This window comes from Mobula hypostoma, unplaced genomic scaffold (assembly GCF_963921235.1).
Source record: "Mobula hypostoma unplaced genomic scaffold, sMobHyp1.1 scaffold_36, whole genome shotgun sequence".
Lineage (NCBI taxonomy): Eukaryota > Metazoa > Chordata > Chondrichthyes > Myliobatiformes > Myliobatidae > Mobula > Mobula hypostoma.
The window spans coordinates 3,486,161-3,508,703 of NW_026948187.1; the positions used below are offsets into that span (position 1 = coordinate 3,486,161).

Genomic DNA, 22,543 nt, shown 5'->3' on the forward strand with positions numbered 1-22,543 from the left:
GCACGTCCTGATGTTCATCCCACAGCTTCTCTGCTTCTGCTTCAATCACGTTTCCCTCAGCCTTCTCTTATTGAGTGTATCTCACTCATCAGCCCTTTCTAGCTGTCCAACTGGCACCTTTTCCTCTTTAATGCATAGCCCACCACGCCAACCTCCTCACCGCCCATCTCACTCATCCCTCTCTCCTCGAGTCCCCATGCACCCACCGCTCCTTGGTCCCTGCACCTCTCGCTCACCCATCCCTCCTCGCTCCCTCGTGCATACTCCTCCTTCCTCACCCAATCTTTCTCACCCTACCCTACTCGCCCCACTCATCCATCGCCACTCTCACCCCCTACTCCGCTGTTCCAAATTCCTCTCCTATCCCTCTCACTATCCATCACGTTACCTGTCCCTAACCCTTACTCCCTCCAGGCCTCTCTCTTCCCTCCCTTCCCCTTCCCCTTTCTGCCCAATTCCCTCTGATCTATCCCACTCCCCGCTGGCTACAGCTCTTACATCTTCTCCCGATCCTTCACAGGCTCTTTCTCTCATATCTACCCACCCCCCCCCCCGTGTTCCTCCTTATCTCTCAGCTCTCTCTCCCCATCTCTCTCCCTCTCCCTCTCTTCACCCTTTCCATCTCTCTCCCCAACGACAACCCCCACACACAACCTCAACTTCCCCTCTCCAACTTCCCACCCTCATCCTGCCCCTCCTCTGACTACTCTCCTCTAACTCTACACCTCACTCACCCCCTCCACTCACCCTGTCTCCCCTTCACCCTCAAGGCTACATCAACAAAATTTAAAAAGTTGGTGGCAAATGTAGCTGGGAACATTGGAGGTTTCGTACCCAAGGCAATGTTCTTTCTATTAAGAACATCGTATTTGGGACTGATTTATTTAAAGGAACAGCGAGAATATTTGTAGAATGACTTCCGATGGTGCGAGTCTGAGGTGAAAATAAAATGCTGGAAACTCGCAGCAAACTGGAGAGCACTATAACTGGTAACATTGCTGTTTCGAGGCCCAGGTAAATTTATTTTTCAGTTTGTAGGCTCTACCGCTCTTCCCTGTAGCAGAAATGGTTAAATACAATATACAATTGAGTGTTTTCACATGCGAAGGCAAGTAAATTGTGGAACCGGCTGGATTTGATCTCAGCAGAAATCTGGTTCGAGGAAAGTGCGGGTCCAGGCACCGCTTACACGCAGACCCTGAACTCTAAGTCTTACAAAACAACAACCCGCATCTTCCAAATCAATCCATGATCTGAGCTTTTCCCCCACCCTTTCCAGTGGCACTGAAGGGTCTCGGCCCGAATCGTGGACTTGTCATTCAGTTCCATAAATGCTCCGGCATTTGCTGTTACCATGGTTACGGAAGATCCGCAAAGGGGAGCCTGTGGGGCAGTATGAAACGACTTTAAGAATATCCTCATTGTTAGAATGTTCCTGGGGAATTAATCTGATAATTATTTCGGAGACATGGAAAGGTACAACACAAAAACGAGCCCTTCGGCTCAGCCATTTAGGCCGCTCAATTCCATCGAGCTGTACCGGGGCCAAAGCCCTCCATACCCCTTCCGTCCAAACTATCGCTCTAAGGTTGACATCGAACAAGCGTGTAACACTTGTAGCTGGCAGCTCGATCCACATTCTCACCGCAGTCTGAGTAAGGATGTTTCCCCAATTTCCTTCTTAAACGTTTCTCTTCAACCTTGAACCCATGAAATCTTGTTGCATTTCCACTCAATCTCAGAGGGAAAAAAAATCTACTTGCGTTTACCCCTCATAATTTTGTCTACCTCTACCAAATCTCCTCTCAGTCTTCTTCTTTGAAAGGCATAATGTCCGAAGCTGTTCAAACCTTCAAATCGATTGCGCAACCAGTTTGCGGCTCCTGCCATTGATCTCGCCGGCTCCAACACCTCAGGGCATATTCAAAACCCGGACTCCAGCAACGACCATGGACACCTTCAAAGCGACTGCGCAACCTCCTCTCTTCAAACTTTTTTTGTAACTCAGGTTCTCCATACACGGCATTTTAAAATTTAAAAATATGTATGCGTATATTTTAGTATAATTTTAAATTACTATAGAAATAACTGCAGATGATGTGAGTCTGATGTAAAATTAAAGTGCTGCAAACTCGCTGCACGCAAGGCAGCACAGTAACTGAAACCTTCCGGTCTCGAGACCTCAGGTAGTTTTCTTAAAATCACGTTGAAGGTACTGTCGCTCTTTCCTGCGGCAGAAAGGGTTAAATACAATATTAAAGTGATTTTATTCACGCCCGAATGAGAGTGAATAGTCGAGCAGGCTGGATTTGATTTCAGTCCGAAAGGCTGTTCCCTGTTCTGAAGGACGTGCGGGTGTAGGCAGCTGCTAACGCACATACGTGAGTTCCAAGTCTCACAGAAAAACAACCCGCATGTTCCAAATCAATCAGTCATCCGAGATCGGCGAGAAGGAGCGTTTGGGGCAGTGGGCGGGGCAGTGTATAAGACCTCAAAACATATCCAAGAATATCTGCGAATATTCTTGGCAAGTTTCGGTGTGAATAATTCAAATTTCTGATATTTGTTTCGGATCTTTATGTAATCAACCTGTGGCATGTTGTGAATCAGCGACCAAGGAGCCATAGAGTTAAAGTGGCAGAAAAGGGTACAGCACAGAAACTTGCCCTTCGGCCGAGCCATTTAAACTGCCTACTCCCATCGCCCTGCTGCGGGGCAATATCAACCATACCATTATCTTCTAAACTGTCTCTTAAAAGATGAAATCCAGCTCACATGTACCACTTCTGCTTGTAACTCTTTCCACACTCTCACAGCCCACTGAGTGAAGATGTTTCTCCTGCATTTGAGCTTTCCCACCTACCTGCCTTCACGTATCGCCTTGCAGCGAGCCATTTATGCCCTGCCCCTGTTCTCATTCAGATACTTCGCCCTTCCTTCTCAGTCCTGAAAAAGGGTTTCAACGGGAAACCTCGACTATTTACACTTTTCGATAGATGCTGCCTGACCTGCAGAGCATCCACCATGTTGTGAATGTTGCTTTGGATTCCCAGCATCTACAGACTATCTCATGTTTGAGATTTAACTCTCCGTTGTCCCTCCGGCTCCGGCCACTGGTGCTTGCATGGGGACCTCCGGCCATTGCTGGTGCTGCGTGGACCTCTGGCCAGCCGCGGCGAAGTGCAGACCGTAGGCCATTGCTGGCGTTTTGGCGAACTTCCTGGTAAATGCAGGCGCATTACCGACCACAGCTGTCACCGATGGTCACCTGCTCAGGGGGAGGTGAGAAAGGGTCTGATCTCGGTTTTGTTTAAATCAAGAGCCGGTTGCAGTAGGAAATGTCCGGGACCGAGGTGTGCCGGATGTTTGGATAGACAGGGACTTATTAGGGAGAGTCAATATGGCTTTGTGCGTGGTAGGTCATGTTTGACCAATCTATTGGAGTTTTCCGAGGAAGTTACCAGGAAAGTGGATGTTTTTTACATGGACTTTAGTAAGACCTTTGACAAGGTCCCGCATGGGAGGTTAGTTAGGAAAATTCAGTCACTAGGTATACATGGAGAGGTGGTAAATTGGATTAGACATTGCTCAATGGAAGAAGCCGAAGAGTGGTAGTAGAGAATTGTTTCTCAGAGTGGAGGCCTGTGACTAGTGGTGTGTCACAATGGACAGTGCTGGGTCCATTGTTATTTATCATCTACATCAAAGATCTGGCATGATAATGTGGTAAATTGGATCAGCAAGTTTGCTGATGATACAAAGATTGGAGGTGTAGTAGACAGTGAGGATGGTTTACAGAGCCTGCACAAGGACTTGGACCAGCTGGAAAAATGGGCTGAAAAATGACAGATGGAGTTTAATACAGACAAATGTGAGGTATTGTACTTTGGAAGGACAAACCAAGGTAGAACATACAGGGTAAATGGTAAGGCACTGAGGAGTGCAGTAGAGCAGAGGGATCTGGGAATACAGATACAAAATTCCCCAAATGTGGCGTCACAGGTAGACAGGGTCGTAAAGAGAGCTTTCGGTACATTGGCCTTTATTAATCAAAGTTTTGAGTATAAGAGCTGGAATGTTATGATGAGGTTGTATAAGGCATTGGTGAGGCCGAATCTGGAGTATTGTGTTCAGTTTTTGTCACCAAATTACAGGAAGGATATTAATAAGGTTGGAAGAGTGCAGAGAAGGTTTAGAAGGATGTTGCCTGGACTTGAGAAACTCAGAAACAGAGAAAGGTTGAATAGGTTAGGACTTCATTCCTTAGAGTGTAGAAGAATGAGGGGAGATTTGATAGAGGTATATAAAATTACGATGGGTATAGATAGAGTGAATGCAAGCAGGCTTTTTCCACTGAGGCAAGGGGAGAAAAAAAACATGGGCAGCAGTGGAGGCCAAGTCATTGGGTGGATTTAAGGCAAAGATTGATAGGCATCTGAGTAGCCAGGGCATCAAAGGTTATGGTGATAAGGCGGGGGAGGGGGACTAAATGGGAGAATGGATCAGCTCATGATAAAATGGCGGAACAGACTCGATGGGCCGAATGACCGGCTTCTGCTCTTTTGTCTTATGGATTGCTTGCTCAATATTAAGGGGTTCGGTAGTTTTAGACAGGACAGAGCGGAATGGATTATAGCGGAGAGGTGCTGTTACTAGTCAGGGAAATTGTCACTACTGTGCTCAGTCAGGATACACAGGAGAACTCATCCAGTGAGGCTTTTTAGGTGGAAATGAAGAATAAAAATGGTATTCCACTTCATTCCGGCTATAGTACAAATTATCTGATAATCCCAGAGATTTAGAGGACAAATTTGAAGAGGTAATTGCAGACTGCTGCAGGAAACATAATTTACTATGGTGGGTGATTTAAACATTTCACATATAGACTGGGACTCCCAAACTGTAAAATGTCTGGATATGATAGAGTTTGTCAGATGTTTTCAGGAAAGCTTCCTTAATCAGTACAGAGAAATCCCATTGAGTGGGTGTGTTATACTCGATTTCCTGGAGGGAATGAGATAGGGAGGGTGTAATAACTTTCTGTAGGGCAATGCTTTGCATCAAGTGATCATAATACAATTAATTTCAAAGTAAATAAGGTTTCATGGGTGCAGACTCTGAACAAGAGATAGGGTAATTTTAATGGTATCACAAACGATCCGGCAAGTGTGGATTTGGACAGACTGTTTTCTGGCTAGGGTGCACGTGCTAAGTGGGAGGGCTTCAAAAGTGAAATATTGAGAGTACAAAGCCTGTATGTTTTTTGTCACAATTAAAGGTAATTACAGCAGGTTTAGAGTACCTTGGTTCTCAAGGTATATTGAAGCTGGTACTGGTTAAGAAACTGAAAAAGAAGGCGCATCTCAGATATGGGAAGGGTGGAACAAATGAGGTACTTTTGGAATGTAAGGAATGCTAGAGAACATTATAAAAAAAGAACATGAGAGCTAAAGTAAGGCATGAGGTTGTCCCAGCAGGCAGTATGAAGGAGAATCCTAAGAGATGCTACAGGTATGATAAGGATGCAGGGATAGTAAGGAAAGAAATTTGTCCTCCTGGAGTTCAGAGTAGTAATTCCAGATCCACTGATATCAATAGGGATTAGCCTGTCTCCATTCATCCTGCAGTCCACAACCAGCTCCTTTGGTTTTGTGTCAATGTCCTGAAAGAAGAATTGGGGAGCATTATCAGAAAAGGCTTGGAATATGGACTGTTCTCATAGCCAACAAAAAGCATGTAGAGCTGAGGGCCATGCAGGCGTCATTGGCTACCCCTCGACTGTGGGGACAATGGGAGCAGGCAGAGGAGACATGGTTGAGGGTGAGGACCAGTTCTGCCAGACGGAGGAGGCTGGTTGGTACTTTCGTGGAGAAAGAAGCAGATATCTTCCTGATAGAGGAATAGACGTGTACAGGTACTGGAAATCCAGGGTGAAAATGTGATGGTCAAGGCTAGGGAATTGAAAGTTGTTGAGGAAAAAACGTATTTTTAAATCTCTCTCAGCCCTCCTTCCAGCTCAATATCATTATTTATACTGCAGGACAACCAAAACCAAACACAGTGCTGCAAGTGTGGCAACACCAGCTCCTTGTGTAACTGTGACGTAACTTCTAAACTCCGGTATTCAGTGCCTTATCCGATGAAGCCAAGTGCATTCTCTATCGCACTGACTAAATGTTACTGTATACCTGACATTGGTACGATCGGTGCATCAGAAACTAACTAATAGGATAGAGTGAATGCAGATCAAATTCCACTCCCACTTCCCCTCTCCCACGCTCCCCTCTCAGTCCCAATGCTCTCACACTCGGTATCCACTTCTCTCTCCACCTTCTCCTTCTCCTATGCACGATCTCTCTTCCCAAGGATGTTTCCCCTCCCCGTCCCCTGATTGACTTATTTAATTAAATCACACACACACACACACACACACACATATATATAGTTACAAAATACACGTGGACTAACATGTTAACTGTCCTGTGCTGTCACCAGTGGATTCATCAGTTGATCTGCCACCTGTCTTCAGGAGTTTCGGCCCGCTTATAATCAAGACTCCCTCGAGGTGGTGGGCCAGCAATGCTAAAGCATCACCTCCCACTGGTGAGCTTAAAAACTTGGCATCTGCCTCTATCACAGTTGTTGGTGACTTCCATCCAACAGATAGTCTGCTCTTCAGGTGTCTATGCAACTACTGAAGGTTTGCAAAAGATGGATACACTGTCCGACAATCTGCCCCTCTGGACACAGTTGGTCCATACCCATGCTGATCCTTTCTCTGCTGCCTCAGCTACAGCCCTGCTGGTTGCCTTGATCTCTCTTCTAATGAAGCCAAGGTCACGCAGCCACTTCTGGAGAGTGAACGCAATAAACCCACGGCAGCCTACTTCGAATGCATAGCATGAGACCTTCCACCCTCTGTCTCTGCACTCTGATCTTAATTCTGCATACTTGGTTAACTTGCGCTCATGGGCTTCATCGACGTGTTTTCCCAGGAGACTGTGAGTTCACTAATAACCACTTCACTACTGGTGTCAGACCATATGATTATATCTGGATGCAACATTGTGAAAGCTATTTGTATATATACAGATACTTGTACAAATGATGGGTATTTAAGGTAAAATACAACTCTGGAAACTGTCAAAATCTGATAGCAATTTTAACAAGTAGACATTCAGACTGCAGACACTGGTGAACTTTCCTTTCTATATCTTTATATTTCTATTGATTTTTTCCCCTGTAACAGAAGTATTTAAATACAGTATTAAATTAGCTTTGTTCACGGTTGAAAGTGAGCGTGAAATGTGGAACTGGTTGGTTTGGTTTCAGCAGAGAAGCCGCTCCCTGCTCTGAGGAATGTCTGCGAGTCGGAATCTGCTCTGCAAACAGACAGCAGCTTACACACAGAAAATCGCACTGTGAGTCTCACAGAACAGCCATCCCAGCTCCTCACCCATAACTACTAAATGACCCTCGCCTGATTATCTGGTATGAAGATAGAAGAAAACGACTTGAAAGTATACCCACACAAAGACTGAGCATTCTTGATGAATTAAGGTGAGAATAATTCAGCTTCTGATATTTATTTCCAGTCGACACGTTGCCTATGTTTTGGATCAGTGATCAAGAAAGTTTTCACAAACGAGAAAATGTTGCAGATGCTGGAAATCCAAGAAACATACACAAAATATTGGAGGAACTCAGCAGGCCAGGCAGCTTCTAGGAAAAGAGTGAACAGTCGATGTTTTGGGCTGAAATCCTTCGGCAGGACTCCTTTCTTAGATGCTGCCTGGCCTTCTGAGTTCCTCCAGCATTTGTGTGTATTGCAAGAAGTTATTTGCTCTATTTTGACTCTTCTGGTGGTCGTGGTATTTGTGTTCTTGTAGTTTCCTGTCTGCACGGTTGAGATTTTCCACAATTTATGTCAAGGTTAAAAACTTCTCGAATCAAGGGTTACGATTTCAAAGCAAGCATGCGATAAGCTGTTTAGCCAACACGGCTTCTGTTTCAAAATCTTGTCATTTCAGATGAATGCATGTCGTTTTTCTCTTCGTGACTGTGTTTATTGTTGGTCTTTCAAGGTGCTTTCCTCAACATCCTTTAGACGTAAAGATGTTGATTTTGTTCAAGGCCTCAATACACAGCAAACAGTGTGTGTGTGTGTGTGTGTGTGTGTGGCGGGGAGGGGGGTGGAAGTTGTGATCAGTTACAGAAAGCGGCAGGCGGCATTGTGGAATGACAGCCATTATTTCACTGTGTAAGGCAGGAGGCTCGATGGGCTGAGTGGCCAATTTCTGCCTGGTATGTTCACAAGAAAAGCTCTGACTACAGAGTTACTGTAATCTAATTTAATGAGTACGGACCAAGGCAAATAACCTACTGTTGAGCCAAAACCAAACATTGCAGTAAATCATCCAGATCGTTGACAGAGACGATAAGCAACAATGAACCCAGCACCAAACCTCGCTGCATCCCACAAGTCACTGGTCTCCAGTCAGGGAGTCAAAGCATCTTCCACCGCTTACTGGCTTCTCCCGCGAAACCAATGTCGAAGCCAATTTACCACCTCATCCTGAATGCCAAAATGCCAAACCCCTGAACCTTCTTGACTAAAGTCTCCCATGTGGGACTTTGCCAAATGTCTTGCTAAATTATACTAAACTATATATTTTTTAATTCTGTAAATTAACTGTTCTTTCTCCCAGAGCAGTAAGTGTCATGTTGTTTCAGTCTGGTAACTGACTAAAAACGTTCTTGCACATTATACTTTCACTGCTCTGGGGAGAAATTAACCGTGAAAGGTTTGAAATGGGGGAGAAGTTCTGAAATACGAAATTGCGTAGTTGTGCTGTTGCCCAATGCCCAGTGTCTGGAGTCTAAGATCTGATGTCACCGGGGCTGCTGTAGCACCTTCCACACTGTAAGTGTCCTCTCAGGGCATTGGAGTGAGTCTGCTTCAAAAAGCCTCGGATATCCCTATGAACACAGCCCCAAATCGGCAAGGCCCAGTGTCCGGCTCTGTGGAAAGTGAAACGAGAAAGATGGTTTCCCATCTCCAACGAACTGAGCAGTGGCATTACTGTCCCACGGTGGCTGTGATTGGGTCCCAGGGATGGGGAATGTCATCTTTGTCCGTCTATCTGCACAGTTTGTTATTGGGGAACAGAGAAGAACACAGGAACTGGATCTTCGGCCCGATGGACCAATCGGAATTAATCCCTGAAGAGTCATCAGATCTGGATGTCATATCGCAGGCATAGGTCGTGAACATTGTTGGCATTACGACAGCAGTACAATGCAATATATAATAATAGAAAAAAACTGCATTACAGTAAGTATCTGTTACTGAACGTTAAATTAAATAAGTATTGCAAAAATAATTTCAGTGAAGTAGGATCATGGGTTCCATGTCAATTCAGAAATCGGATGGCAAAGGGAAGGGAGCGGTTCCTGATTCGTTGAGTGTGTGACCTCAATCTCCTGTACCACCTTCCTGGTGATACCAATGAGAAGAGGGCATCTCCTTGGTGAACAGATCCTTAATGATTGATGCTGCCGTTTTGAGGCATCGCTCCATGATGATGTCCTGGATGCTACGGAGGCTACTGCCCATGATGGATCTGACTGAATTCTCAACTTTCCTGGGAGAATTTCGATCCTGTGTAGTAGCTTCTCCACTTCCCCCACCCCACCATGTCAAGCGATGTGCAGCCAGTTAGAACAATTCTTATGTTACAACTGTAGAACTCTCCAAGTCTTTGGTCACATCTCAAGTCTCATCAAACTCTTAATGAAATATAGTCTCTGCCGTGCATTCTTTGTAACTGCATCGATGTGTTGGGCCCTGGATAGATCCTCAGAGATGCTGACACACAGGAACATGAAGTTGCTCACTTTTTCCACTGCTGACTGATCAATGATGATTGGTGTGTGTGTGCCCTCATCTTACTCATTCAGAAGTGCACAATTAGTGCGTTGGTCTTCCCGACGTTGAGTGCAACGTTGTTGCTGCAGCACCACTCATCTAGGTGATATATCTCACTCCTGTTTGCCTTCTCGCCATCTGAAAATCTGTCAACAATAGCGGTGTCATTAGCAAATTTGTCACTGGCATTGGAGCAGTGCCGAGTCGCACAGGCATGGGTGCAGAGAGAGTAGAGCAGTGGGCGAAGCACATATCCTTGAGGTGCACCAGTATTGATTGTCAGCGATGTGCAGGCATTATTTCCGACCCGCACAGATTGTGGTTTTCCAGTGAGGAAATGGAGGATCCAGTTGCAGAGGGAGGTAGAAAGTCCCACGGGGTTGAGATTTTTGTTCAGAACTGTAGGAATAATTGCGTCAAATGCTGAACTCTAGTCGAGAAACAGCGGTCTGATGTAAGTATTCGTATTGTCAAGGTTATCCAAAGCTGCGCGAGGAGCCGAAGAGATCGCATTGTGACCTATTATGGATACAAGCAAATTAGAATAGGCCCAGGTCGTTGCTGAGAGAAGAGCTAATTCTAGCCATCGCAAACCTCTCAAAGCATTTCATCACAGTAGTTGTGATTGCTGTGGACGGTAGTCTTTAATGCAACTCACACTGCTCTTCTTGGGCACTGGTATCATTGTTAGCCTTTCAAGGGATGTGGAAACTTCCAACTGCAGCAAAAATGACCCCATCTCCGAAACATTCATAGAATACAACTCCTGTTGTTCTGGGGTGGCTGAAATCCCTTGTAACTCTGTGTGACGATAGCATCCACCACATCCTCTCTCTCCCGAAATCGATGGAAACACAAACATTTTCCCACGATCTCATGAGTGCCCCAGGATTAGTTTCAGTAAGGGTCTCTAGTCATGCCAAGAGTGTCCCAAGATGGTGTGCAGAATGGCACACGGTAATGCTATTCAAAGACCCAAGTAGGGCTCGGTCTCAGACACCAGTAATCCCATCAGTGCCCCAGGATAGGGCGCAGAATGGGACCCCAGTAATCAGATTCATTATCTCAGGGGTGAGGTTATGCAGAGCGAGAACCCGTTTGGCTGTGTTATGATTTTGGTACATCTGGACTGTTTACTGCTGTCCCTGTTGCAGCCTGTCTGTTTAATGTTAATTTGATAAATATCTCAGCAGTTGACTCTGGATCTGCATCATATTTGGTCACGCTGCTGCACTGTAATTCTATATCAATGCAGAATGACGGTGATAACTGGGAACAATTTCACTCATTATAGTTAATTTGTTAATGATGGTAAATTTAAAGTCTGGAAGAAAGTGTTGAAGTCGAATGGGTCAGGGACAGTGGAAGCGGACGGATCTTTGCTCCTGCCACGTGCTTGGAGATGGAGGCTGCCATTTTGTGGAACTGTTTTACATCCACCAATTTGTGAGACAAAGTTGCTATTTTTCTGTGTTTAAAATAGGCACAATGATGCTGCAGGTCATCTACTAAATTAGAGATCCTTTCCAAAGAAGGTATTTGTGAGGTGTTCTTTGATATAATACAACATGCAGTTTTCTGAATGCTGGAGATGGTGGCAGCCTAATGTGATACGAGCTGATTACTGAAGAAAATGCATTACGTTTCCCCCCTGCTCTTGATAAATGTATTGACTGCCTTAGGATTCACCTTAATCCAACTTGCCAATAATTTTTCATGACCCCCCTTGGCTTTCATAATTCCCTTTTTTTAGTTATTTTCTGGTGTCTTTATACTCCTCATGTGTTTTGTTTGATCCTAACTTCTGAAGCATTACATACGTTTCCTTTTCCTTCTTGACCAAGTTTATCACCTCCTGGCTATCTCATGTTTTCGTGCCTTTTCATCCCCGTCCTTTCTTTTCACAGGAACTTTTGATAAATATGAAAAGTTGAATGATTCACACAGTAAGGAGGAGAGTGATGGGGTGATCAGGGGAAGGGGAAGGGCAGAGTGAGTGTGTGAAAGGTGGAGGGGGGAAGTTGAAATTGTGTGGGAGAAGGAGAGAGAGGGGGAGACGGGGGAGTGAGAGATGGAGAATGAGGGGAGAGGCAAGTGAGGGGGAGGGAGGAACAGAGAGAGGGGGAGTAAGAGTGATACGTATGGAGGGAAAGAAGGGGGAGAGGGATAAAGAGGGGGAGTGAGGTGGGGAGAGTAAAGCAGGGTGAGAGAGGTCTATAAAGAGGGGCGAGGGGACGCAGAGGGGGAGAGGTATGGAAAGGGAATGGAGGGGCAGAGAGAGAGGAACAAAAAGGGAGAGTGGGGAGAGTAACTGAGAGGCTGAGAAAAAGTGAGTGAGAGGGATGGATGGATGGTGAGAGGGTAATGGGACCCGTAGAGAGACGGAAGTGGAATGGGGGAGAGGATGAAGGAAAGAGGCAGAGAGAGATGAGCGAGAGCGCAGAAGGAGTAAATAGTGGGGAGAGTGAGGGAGTGACAGGGAGCAGGAGATAGGGTTAGGGAGAGTAGGAGGGGAAGTTGGAATAAATGGTCTCAAGGAAGTGGTGAGTGAGTGGGATGTCGAAGGAGGGTGCACAGGAGGCGTCGAGGAGGAATGTGTGAGTGAGAGGGGCAGGGAGTAAGGAAGGGTGTGACTAGGTTGACAAGGATAGAGGGATGAGTGAGATGGGTGGTGAGGAGGGAGGGTGATGGGCTGTACAGTGAGGAGGAAAGGTGACCGAGTTGGGCGGCGAGGAAAGACGGGTGAGTGAGAATGACATCAATGACAGAGCAATGAAGGAGACGGGACTGAGGCAGAACAAGTGAAGGTGTGGGTGCGGAGGGGTAGGAAGGTGAGTACCGGGGGGATGATGAGAATGGACGGCGAGGTCTACGGGTGACGAGTGAGGTGAGTTGGGAGGGGTGAGGGAGAATCAGGGAGAAGAGAGCAGGGTGGAGAGCGGTGGTGAGGAGGCAAGGACGAGTGAGGGAGGCCAGAATTGTCGGATTAAATATTTATTCATCCACAATGGCAAGGATGTTCGTCATGGCTGATCACAAGTCGGAGAACAAATCCACGGTGAGATTGTGGTTCCCGGTCTTGATATTCCACAGCTGGGGCGTTTACACGCATGTTTCCCGGTCTCCAATCCCGCACGGGGATTTTTCCGCAAACAATTCCCGGTCTTTGAATCTTATCGTGCACCATTCCTGGTCTCCATATCCCACACCGGCTGCTTTACTGCGAATGATTCCTATTCTCCCTTTCACACACCAGGAGTTTCACGGTGCACGGGTCCTGGTCTCCCTGTCGAACTGTTAATCCGTCGAGCTTATTGACCTGTCCTCCATCCCCTCCCATCCATTACCTATCCAAGTTTCTCAAACAGATGTTCTTAAGACCTCAGACAGAGTCAGGAATCGAAGGTTAGCCATGTTGTGATTAATGTTCTGAGCTGCTTATATTTCAATGCAACAAGTATTGAAAGAAAGGCAGATGAGCTTGGATCATGGATCAACACAAGGAATTATGACATTGGCACCATTATTGAGACTGGCTTGCAGAGGACTGGCAGTTCGATATTCTGGGGTTCCATTGTTTTACACACAACAGAGTGTGAGGGATTAAAGGGCTAGGGATGGCTTCACTCCTCAGGGAAAATGTCACGGTGTGCAGTAGGGACTTATGACAGAACTCATCTAGTGAGGCTTTATGGGTAGACCGGAGAAATAAAAATTGTTTGAACATGTTAATGAGTCAATCATGTAGACCACTCAAGAGTCTGTGGGATTTAGAGGAACAAATTAGTAGATGTCAGAGAATATTGCAAGAAACATAATTTGTTATAATTTGATTTTAACCTTCCATACACGGACTGGAACTCTCATACTGTATATTGAGTAGATGTACTCATGTATTTGACAAATGTCTTCAGGAAAGTCTCGTTAATCAGTACATTGAAGTCCCAAAGACTCAAGTGTGATACTTGATCTCCCATTAGGGGCTGAGACAGGACACACGTAACAGAAGTCTGTGTATGGAAGCTTTTTGCTTCTGGTGATCACAATGTCATCAGATTGAAAGGAAGTGTGGACAAGGATAGCTCTGTTCCGTGGGGTGAGATTCTAAATTGGGCAAAGACATATTCTGATGGCATCAAAAAGGACCAACAACAGGAATTCTGCAGATGCTGGAAATTCAAGCAACACACATCAAAGTTGCTGGTGAACGCAGCAGGGTTGGCTATATTCTGGCAAATGAGTACTTGGTAAGTGGGAGACATTGAAAGATGAAATTTGTAGACTTCAATGTGCCTGTCCGAATAAAAGATAAATATGCCAGTTTTTCAAGAGATATTGAGGTCCTGGTATAGAAAAAAAAAGGTGCATAACAGGTGTAGGCAGGTAGGAAAAAATGAGGTACTTCTGGAGTTGAGAAAATGCAAGATAACATTCAGGAAAGAAACCATGCAGGCTATAGGGTGGCCTAAGGTTGTCCTAGCAGACAAGGTGAGGGATTATACAGATATTTTAAGAGCAAAAGGATTGCAGGGGACACAATCGAACATCTGGATGATCAGAATGGTAATATATGCATGGAGCCAACAAAGATGGAGGAGTTCTGAAGTGGATTTTTGTTTCTGCGTTCACTCGAGAAAATAATCTATAGAAGTGAGGCCATGGATGTTTGGCATATTGGGCAAATGCGAGTGCATAAATCCCCAGCGACTGAGAAGTTCAGCCCTCGGACCCTGATAGAAGCGAAATTGCAGGGATGTAGCCGATATGTTTATATTATGCTGAAAGACAGGACAGGTACCAGAGGATTGGAGGATAGATAATTTCATTCCACTGTTTGAAAAAGGCTCCAAAATTGAACCAGGAAATTATAGGCCGGTGCACTTGATATCAGACATGGGAAGACATTGGAAGGACGGGATATAGGAGTACTTAAATAAATAGGACTGATTAGGAATATCCAACATGACTTTGTGTGTTCTAGACAATCTATTGAGTTTTTCGAAGAACTTACAAGGAATGTTACTAGGAAAGTTGATGAAGGCAAGGCACTGGATATTTTCTACATGGACTTTAGCAAGGCAGTCGACAAGGTACCACATAGGATGTTCACCAATAAATTTTATTCTCTTGGCATTCAAGGTGAGGTAGTAAATGGGAGTAGACATTGGCATAGAGGATGAAGGCAAATAGTGGCAGCAGATGATTGCCTCTCTGACTGGTGGAATTCTGCAGGGATCGGTGCTGATATCGGTTGTTGTTTGTCATAAAAGGACGCCTACATGATTCGTGACTGACATCGGGCAATGATCAATTAATAGCAATAACAATCGGTGCTCCAGGGTTCAGTGAAGAGCCAGTGAGACGGCACCTACTGCAGCTCTGTTGCGCCGAGAAGCAAACAGTCGCCGATATCATGCTGCGCATGCGCTGACCTCCGGATGGGCGGCCGTTTCCTTCCGTCCTTCCGCATTCACTTCAGTGTTACCTCGGTCCGGAGTTTGGGGAAAGTTTTCGTCCGTCGAGAGAGGCTCCCGGCTCACCGGTGAGTATTTGCGCCTGTCGCGGAGTGTTGCTGGTCTGATATTGGGCAGTGTCCCCAGTTCAATTCACCGAACGGAAAGAGCACTTTAAAACGGAGAAATTGTATTTTCCGGACGCAGCTCCACTTGTATGAGTTTCTGCCTTCTCGGCCCGTTCAGGCAAGGCAATCAGATACAGATCTGACACACACTCTCGTTTTGTACAGCCTGTGATTCCTGATTCTTCCTCGTTATAGTGTTGCCGCCGCCCACTGCAGTGGGAGGATAACAGGAGCCAGATCCCGCCTCCCAAACTTATTGTAATTTAAAAAGTTGACCAGGGCCCCACAGGACTTAACCGTCCCTGAACATCCTGCAAACAAGCTACCCCAGATCTACCCCATAAGACAGAGGACCAGAATTAGGCTATTTGGCCCATTGAGTCTGCTCTGCCATTACATCGTAGCTGATCTAATTTTCCTTCTCCCCATATCACTTCATTCCCAGACTAATCAAGAATCTATCAAACTCTGCCTTAAATACACATTAAGCCTTGGCCTCCACAGCTGCCTGTGGCAAAGCATTCCACAGATTCATCATCTCTGGGTGAGGAAATTCATCCTCATCTCCGCACTGAAAGGACGTCCCTCCATTCTGAGGCTGTGCCCTCTGGTCTTAGACCCTCCCAAAAAACGGTCCCGAGAACTGAATCAGCACTGAATAGCACTGGCATATGTTGTGAAACTTGTTGTTTTGTGTTACATCCATTAACATTTTCTAGAGTCTGGTAACGTCCAGGATTGCATAAACCTCCTGATGAAATATAGCGGCTGTCATGCTATTTGTAATTGTATCCATATGTTAGGCCCAGCGTAGATCTTCAAAGATGTTGACAAACTGAAACTTGAAGCTGCTTGCTCACCCTTCCACTGCTCTTCCCTCTACCTCCCCTTCCTGAAATCCACAATCAATTCCTTGGTCTTACCGATTTGAGTGCAAGGTTGTTGTTTTGGTACCGTTCAATCAGCTGATCTATCTCTTTTTTGTAATTTATTTTTTATTGAAGTTCACCATCAAAGAAACATTTCCATAAAATCTATTTCAGATACTATATATATATATATATATATATATATATATATATATATATATATATCAAATAATCATATTTGTTACAAATCTCCACATAATATTTATGAGGTATACACTTATAGACAGGAAAGAAAGAATAATCAAAATAAGAAAATTATGTACAGAATAGGGAGTGATCTTTTTTTTAACAACATATTCATTGACTTGCGAGAATAAAATCAGGCCTATGAGGTGTTATGTAGTTAAACCATTTTTCTCTGTATGAATCAAATGCTGTTATCTTCTCTATTTTGTAAATGTCCATTGTAATTTCCATCCATACATTTAAAGCTGGGATCTCCTGTGACAACCACTTTCTGGTAAGGGTCTTTTTACCAGCCACCAGCAGTACATTCATTAAATACTTATCTCATTTCAATCATTCTTGAGGTATATACCCAAAATATATGGCCTTACTCTCTAAGGTTATTTCACATTTAAAGATGTCTTGTAAGGCATTATGCATCCCACTCCACTAGTATTTGATAACGGGACATTCCCAAAAAATATGGTATTGGTTTGCATTTTGATTTCCACAATTTCTCCAGCAAACAGGGAGGTTACTATCATAATGGGATTTCTGAGAGGGTGTAATAAAATATCTTATCAAGTTTTTCCACCCGAACTCCCTCCATTTCTGTGAAATGAAATGAAATATCTTTATTGTCATTTCATAGTACAATTTGTCATGCACCAATACAGTGAAAATGAGTTTGTGACTCTCATACTCAATGCTTTAAAACAACAAATAAAATAAATAAACAGTAAATAAAATCAGGTAACCAGCCAGTATTGGTACTCTTCCATTAATACCTCCATATTAGTGTCCATTCTTCCTCAGATATTATTATCCCTCCTTCCTTCTCCCATTTTGTTTTAATGTATGAAGTCAAATGTGTTTTAAGATTTGAGAAACTCTTATACACGCTTGAAATGATTCTACTACCATTGTCTGAATTGTGTGATTTTCTAAATAGCTCTATCAGACATGACCTTGCCTTGGTTACATTTTTAACCGTCCTATTAAAATACTGTCGCATCTGTAAATACCGATAAAAGTCTTGTTTTTCTAATAAGTGTTTCTGTTTGACCATTTCAAAACTGAACAGTGTTCCTTCTTTCATTATATTGCAAATAGCTGTTATTTCTTTAGCTGTCTAGTCCTTAAATCTAGCATCCAGTTTATTTTGCGTAAAATCTGAGTCATATGCACACCACTTAAGAATTGCAATGTCTCTCTCTCTAGTTTATATTCTTTTATAATAGTTTTCCATATTTTAAGAGTCCATTTCACCCATGGGTTATCAATAATATTTATGTAACTTTGTAGGTTATCAGCAGCCAAGATTGCCTGTATGGGGATGGAAAGTATCCTCTCCTCAATGTTTTTCCATTGATCGCCATATGATGGGTTGCACCAGCATATCACAGCTCTCAACTGTGCTGCAAAATAATAATCTCTAAGAGAAGGTAGGCACCATCCCCCCTTTTCTTTGGCTAATTGCAAAGTTTTGCGACAAACTCTAGGCCTTTTACCTTGCCATATATATCTTGATAGCATCTTGTTCCATTCATTGAATTGATTTTGGTTAATGTATATTGGTAGGGTCTGAAAGGGATATAGTCATCTGGGCAGTATATTCATTTTAATAGATTCAATCCTTGAACTGAGACCAAGGAAAGGAATTAGGTTCCATCTTGTTATATCTTCCTTAATTTTTTTATATATAGGCTGATAATTGCATTCTGATAACTTTGCCAAATCTTTTGGCATAACGATGCCCAAATATTTGATGGACTCTGTTTGCCATGCCTAAGGATATCTACTTTCAATTTCTCTTGGTGGGCTATAGTTATATGAAAGTAGTTGGATTTTATCTACGTTGCTCTCGTATCCTGATAATTGGCCATATTGTTCATAGGATTGCATCAATTTAGGTGAAGAGTATGTTGGTTGACCTAGATAGATCAAAATGTCATCCGCGTAACAGGCCAATTTATGCTCTGTCCCTTTAATAGTAATTCCCCTAATATCTTCATTTTGTCTGATGTGTTGAGCTAATGGTTCCAGATATAATGCGAAGAGTAGCTGTGACCATGCACAACCCTGTTTTGTGCCCCTTTCTAACGTAAAACTATTAGGTAAATATCCATTGATTTTAATCCTAGCAGTAGGATTGTCATATCGTGCCTGTATAGTTTTAATAATTGTGTCATGTAGACCAAATCTATGTAAATCTCTGTAAAGAAAATTCCAATTAACTGAATCAAATGTCTTTTCAGCATACACACTTATCACAATTGCTTAAATTTCATTTTTCATATGATCCATAATGTGAAGTGTCCTTTGTATATTGTCTTGTGATTGGCGTTGTTGTATGAAACCCGTCTGATCATTATGTATCAGTGTGCGTAGAAACTATTCTAATCGTTTGGCCGTGATGGAGGTAAATATTCTATAATCCACATTAAGAACAGATATTGGTCTAAATGACTCACATTCCATTTTATTCCATTTTTTTCGGTACAGCTGAGATTATATCCTCCTTCCTGCTGGGTGGCATCTGCGCCTTTCTTAGAGCCCAGTTCAGTGTGGGGAGTAAAACTGGAATTAACACATCTCTAAATTCTTTATACCACTCTGCCGTATATCCATCTGATCCTGGTGACTTGCTTAATTTAAGCCTACTAATTGCAGTTTTTAGTTCAGCTTCAGTTACGTCAGCAGTCATCATTCTATTTTGTTCTTTGCTTAAAGTGGGTAACTCTAAAGAATTCAAGAGGGTGTCAATTCGGGTTATGCTTCCCCCTGGAACTTTGGAATATAGAGTTTTGTAAAACATTTCAAAAGCTTCTTTAATTGCAGTTAGCTTATTTTTTTATCACTTTTGTTCTTGGATCCCTAATTCTATGAATTGTATTTTCTGCTATCTTTTTTTCCAGTTTCCACGCCAGTACTTTCATAAATTTAGATCCACTTTCATACGGTCTTTGTTTCAGAAACATTTTTTTTCTAATTTCTTGTGTAGCCAAACTATTAATTCCATTCCTAATTTTTTAAATTTCCTCTAGTGTGTCCTGTGCCAAACTCAATTTGTGTTTTTCTTCTAGTTCCTTGAGCTTATTTTGTAATCCCTCCAATGTTTTATTCCTTATTTTTTTCTTATATGAAGATATGGCTATAATTTTCCCTCTTAAGAGAGCCTTCAGAGTATCCCATAGAATGGGAGGTGAAACCTCTCCATTATCATTGAATTCTAAGTAAACACCAATTTCTTTTTTAATTTATTCCTTAAAATAGGGATCATTGAGTAGACTTGAATTTAGTTTCCAAATAGTATTCTTTGGTTGTAGATCAAAATCAACAGATAAATATATAGGTGCATGGTCACTTACATCTATTGTCCCAATTCCACAGGTGATTATTTTGTCTTTATCTTTTTCCAAATGTTATGAAATAGTCTATTCTTGTATATACAGAATGGGGGGCAGAATAATGAGTTTAATACCTTCTGTTCGGGAAAAGGTCCTTCCATATACCAATTAGACCAACATCCTCAAAAAGTGTGTTAACTTTCTTATGTAAGGACTTTGTTTCATAAGTTTTTCTATAGGAAGAGTCTAACTTTTGTTGTAATTGTAAATTTAAATCTCCCCCACATATCAAGAGACCTTCTGCTTCCGTTACCATAATATTAATAATTTCCTGAAAGAAACTAATATCACTTCCTGGAGGCACGTATGTGTTTAATAAAGTAACTGGATTTCTGTCTATATTCCTCCTTACCAGAATATATCTGCACTCCTTATCTCCCATTTTGAATGCTTTTTCAAGATTTAGCTTGCTTGAGATGAGAATAGCAACTCCTCTTCTATGCCCTGATTTATATGAGCAGAAAAACAAATTAGTGAAGCCCATTCTCTTTACTTTTCCATGCTCATTATCACTTAAACGAGTTTCCTGTGAATATACTACCTGGGCTTGCTCTTTTTTTCATTTTTGATAGAATTTTACTTCGTATGATTGGATTTAACAGCCCATTGACATTACAAGAAATGAATTTTCCTTTGTCCTTAGCCATGTGTATTTATCTGTTAGTATATCATTGAAATTTGTAGAATATAACTTAATCGATCTACTCCCTGAACAAATAGAGCCAAGAAATGCGAATAATAAAAAAAGGTGACGAACGTGTGATTCCAAGGCTGGGGTCTCTAGCACAGCCCAGTGTTGTTCTAGAAGAAACTTCTAGCCGTGGGGGATAGACCCTCCTACCTGTGAGTTGAGGGCCCCCACTGCAGTACCTATAAAAGTAAGTAAAACAATTTATGTCCATTTCCCTGTGTATTCCTCCCATGTATATATTCTCATTCAGGTGGGGAAAAAGGAGTGAATGAATGAATAAAAAAAAATAGCAATATAAAATCCACATTATAATACATATTTCTCGAGATAGGTATATCACCGTCTATTTTTGCCTCCGTTTAGTTTATCAGTACTTTTAAAGTTAGCCAAACCTTATGGCTCTTCTGGAGGAGGTGAGGGCTGCCCTCAGAGAACTCACAGTCTCTTCTTAATATCCTTCTCTCGTCCTCCTCCCGTCCCCTGCTTTCTTGATACTCTTACTATTTCCCAAGCAGATCGGGATAACTGCTCAGCCAGACTTTCCCTCGGTCTGACCACGCTAACGAGCAACCCTCTGTTGTTCATGTCTGTAGTCGCTTCTTCCACCGTCTGATGTAGCTGTATCCCTTCTTCACAAAACACCCTCAGTTTAGCAGGGTATGGGGTTTGGAATTCAATCTTTTCTTGCTTTAATATTCGTTTCACTTCAGAATATTCCTTCTGTTTCTGTAGGACCACTGGGGACTAATCTTGATCGAAATATATTAAATTCCCTTTCCAAAATAAACTCTTCTTTCCCCAGGCCCTTCGTAGAATCTCCACCTTTCTCTTGAATCGAAGGAATCTAAGTACTGTTGACCGCGACTTACTTTCTCTGTCTCTGGAAAACATCGGGACGAGTGCACAATGCGCCCTCTTAATTTCAATCTCCATAGTCGGGGGAATCTCCAGCGCTTCCCGCAGCACCTTTTCTACAAACTCCATCATTGACAACCACTCCGCTCCTTCGGGAACATTATAAATCCTGCTATTTTTCCGTTGCGATCTTCCCTCCGGGTCAAGCAATTTACTTTCCTGTTGATTTAATATTTCTATCATCTTACTTAGTATCTGTACCACGTTTTGCGTGCGATCTTCCACCTTCTCAATTCGAGTCTCTGCCATCACTATTTTCTGATGGACGTTGGCGAGCTCTGACTTTATATCATTTAGTTGTTGTTTTATGTCTTTTTGGACTTCCCTTATCTCTTCCAGAATCTTTATCATATTTACCGCTTCGCCTGAACGAGGCCCCACGTCAGCTTCGCCACCACGCACCCGTGTAGGAGAGCCGCTCGTTGTACGTCTCTCTTCCATAGGCTCCGCAGTGATGCTTTTTTGAAATCTCCTTTCTTTTTCCCCATTCTTACCTCCCCCCCCATCAATTCAGATATTTTTGAATGATCTTATATTTGATGGATTAATGGGGCAAAATCTGCGATTTTCTGGAGGAGCTATTAATTTAAGCTGCCATTCTGGAGGATGACGCCACTGGAACCCAGCTGATCTATCTCACAGCTGTACACCTCCTTATCACCATCTGGAATTCTACCAGCAATAGTTGTGTCATTGGCAAACTTCTGGTTGTCCTCTGAGCTGTGCCTAGCCACACAGTCATGGGTGGAGTGAGAGTGGAGCAGTGGGCTAAGCGCGTATCCTCGAGGGGCACCAGTGTTGACTGTCAGGAAGGAAGAGAAGCTATTTCTGATCCACACACTGTGGTCTCCTGGTGAGGAAGTTAACAATCCAGTTTCAGAGAGAGGAACAGGGGCTCAGGTTTTTGGAGCTTTTAGATTAGAA

The 22,543-nt window shown here is 43.2% G+C and overlaps 1 protein-coding gene and 1 long non-coding RNA gene across 6 annotated transcripts in view; one reads left to right on the top strand and one right to left on the bottom strand.

Annotated features, from left to right (window-relative positions):
* Positions 1-7,419: 7,419 nt before the first annotated feature.
* Positions 7,420-22,543, top strand: part of LOC134341648 (NACHT, LRR and PYD domains-containing protein 3-like) — a 48,219-nt gene continuing 33,095 nt past the window's right edge. Inside the window, exons 1-2 of one of the 4 annotated variants that reach the window (XM_063039543.1) lie at positions 15,384-15,470; positions 17,909-18,048. Coding sequence is in view for 1 of the 4 variants with exons in the window: in XM_063039542.1 (XP_062895612.1) it covers positions 15,367-15,470 (104 nt within the window). In the remaining 3 variants the exon portion in view is untranslated. Of the gene's footprint in view, positions 7,561-15,048; positions 15,471-17,908; positions 18,049-20,769; positions 20,892-22,543 lie in introns of those variants that run through there. The other 3 variants (XM_063039544.1, XM_063039542.1, XM_063039545.1) reach the window with 3 other exon arrangements.
* LOC134341674 (uncharacterized) overlaps positions 16,632-22,543 on the bottom strand; it is a 45,025-nt gene continuing 39,113 nt past the window's right edge. Inside the window, exons 4-6 of one of the 2 annotated variants that reach the window (XR_010016835.1) lie at positions 20,771-20,883; positions 20,366-20,457; positions 16,632-17,215 (exon numbers count right to left, since the gene is read on the bottom strand). This is a non-coding gene — a long non-coding RNA (uncharacterized LOC134341674). Of the gene's footprint in view, positions 17,216-20,365; positions 20,884-22,543 lie in introns of both variants that reach the window. The other variant, XR_010016834.1, reaches the window with a different exon arrangement.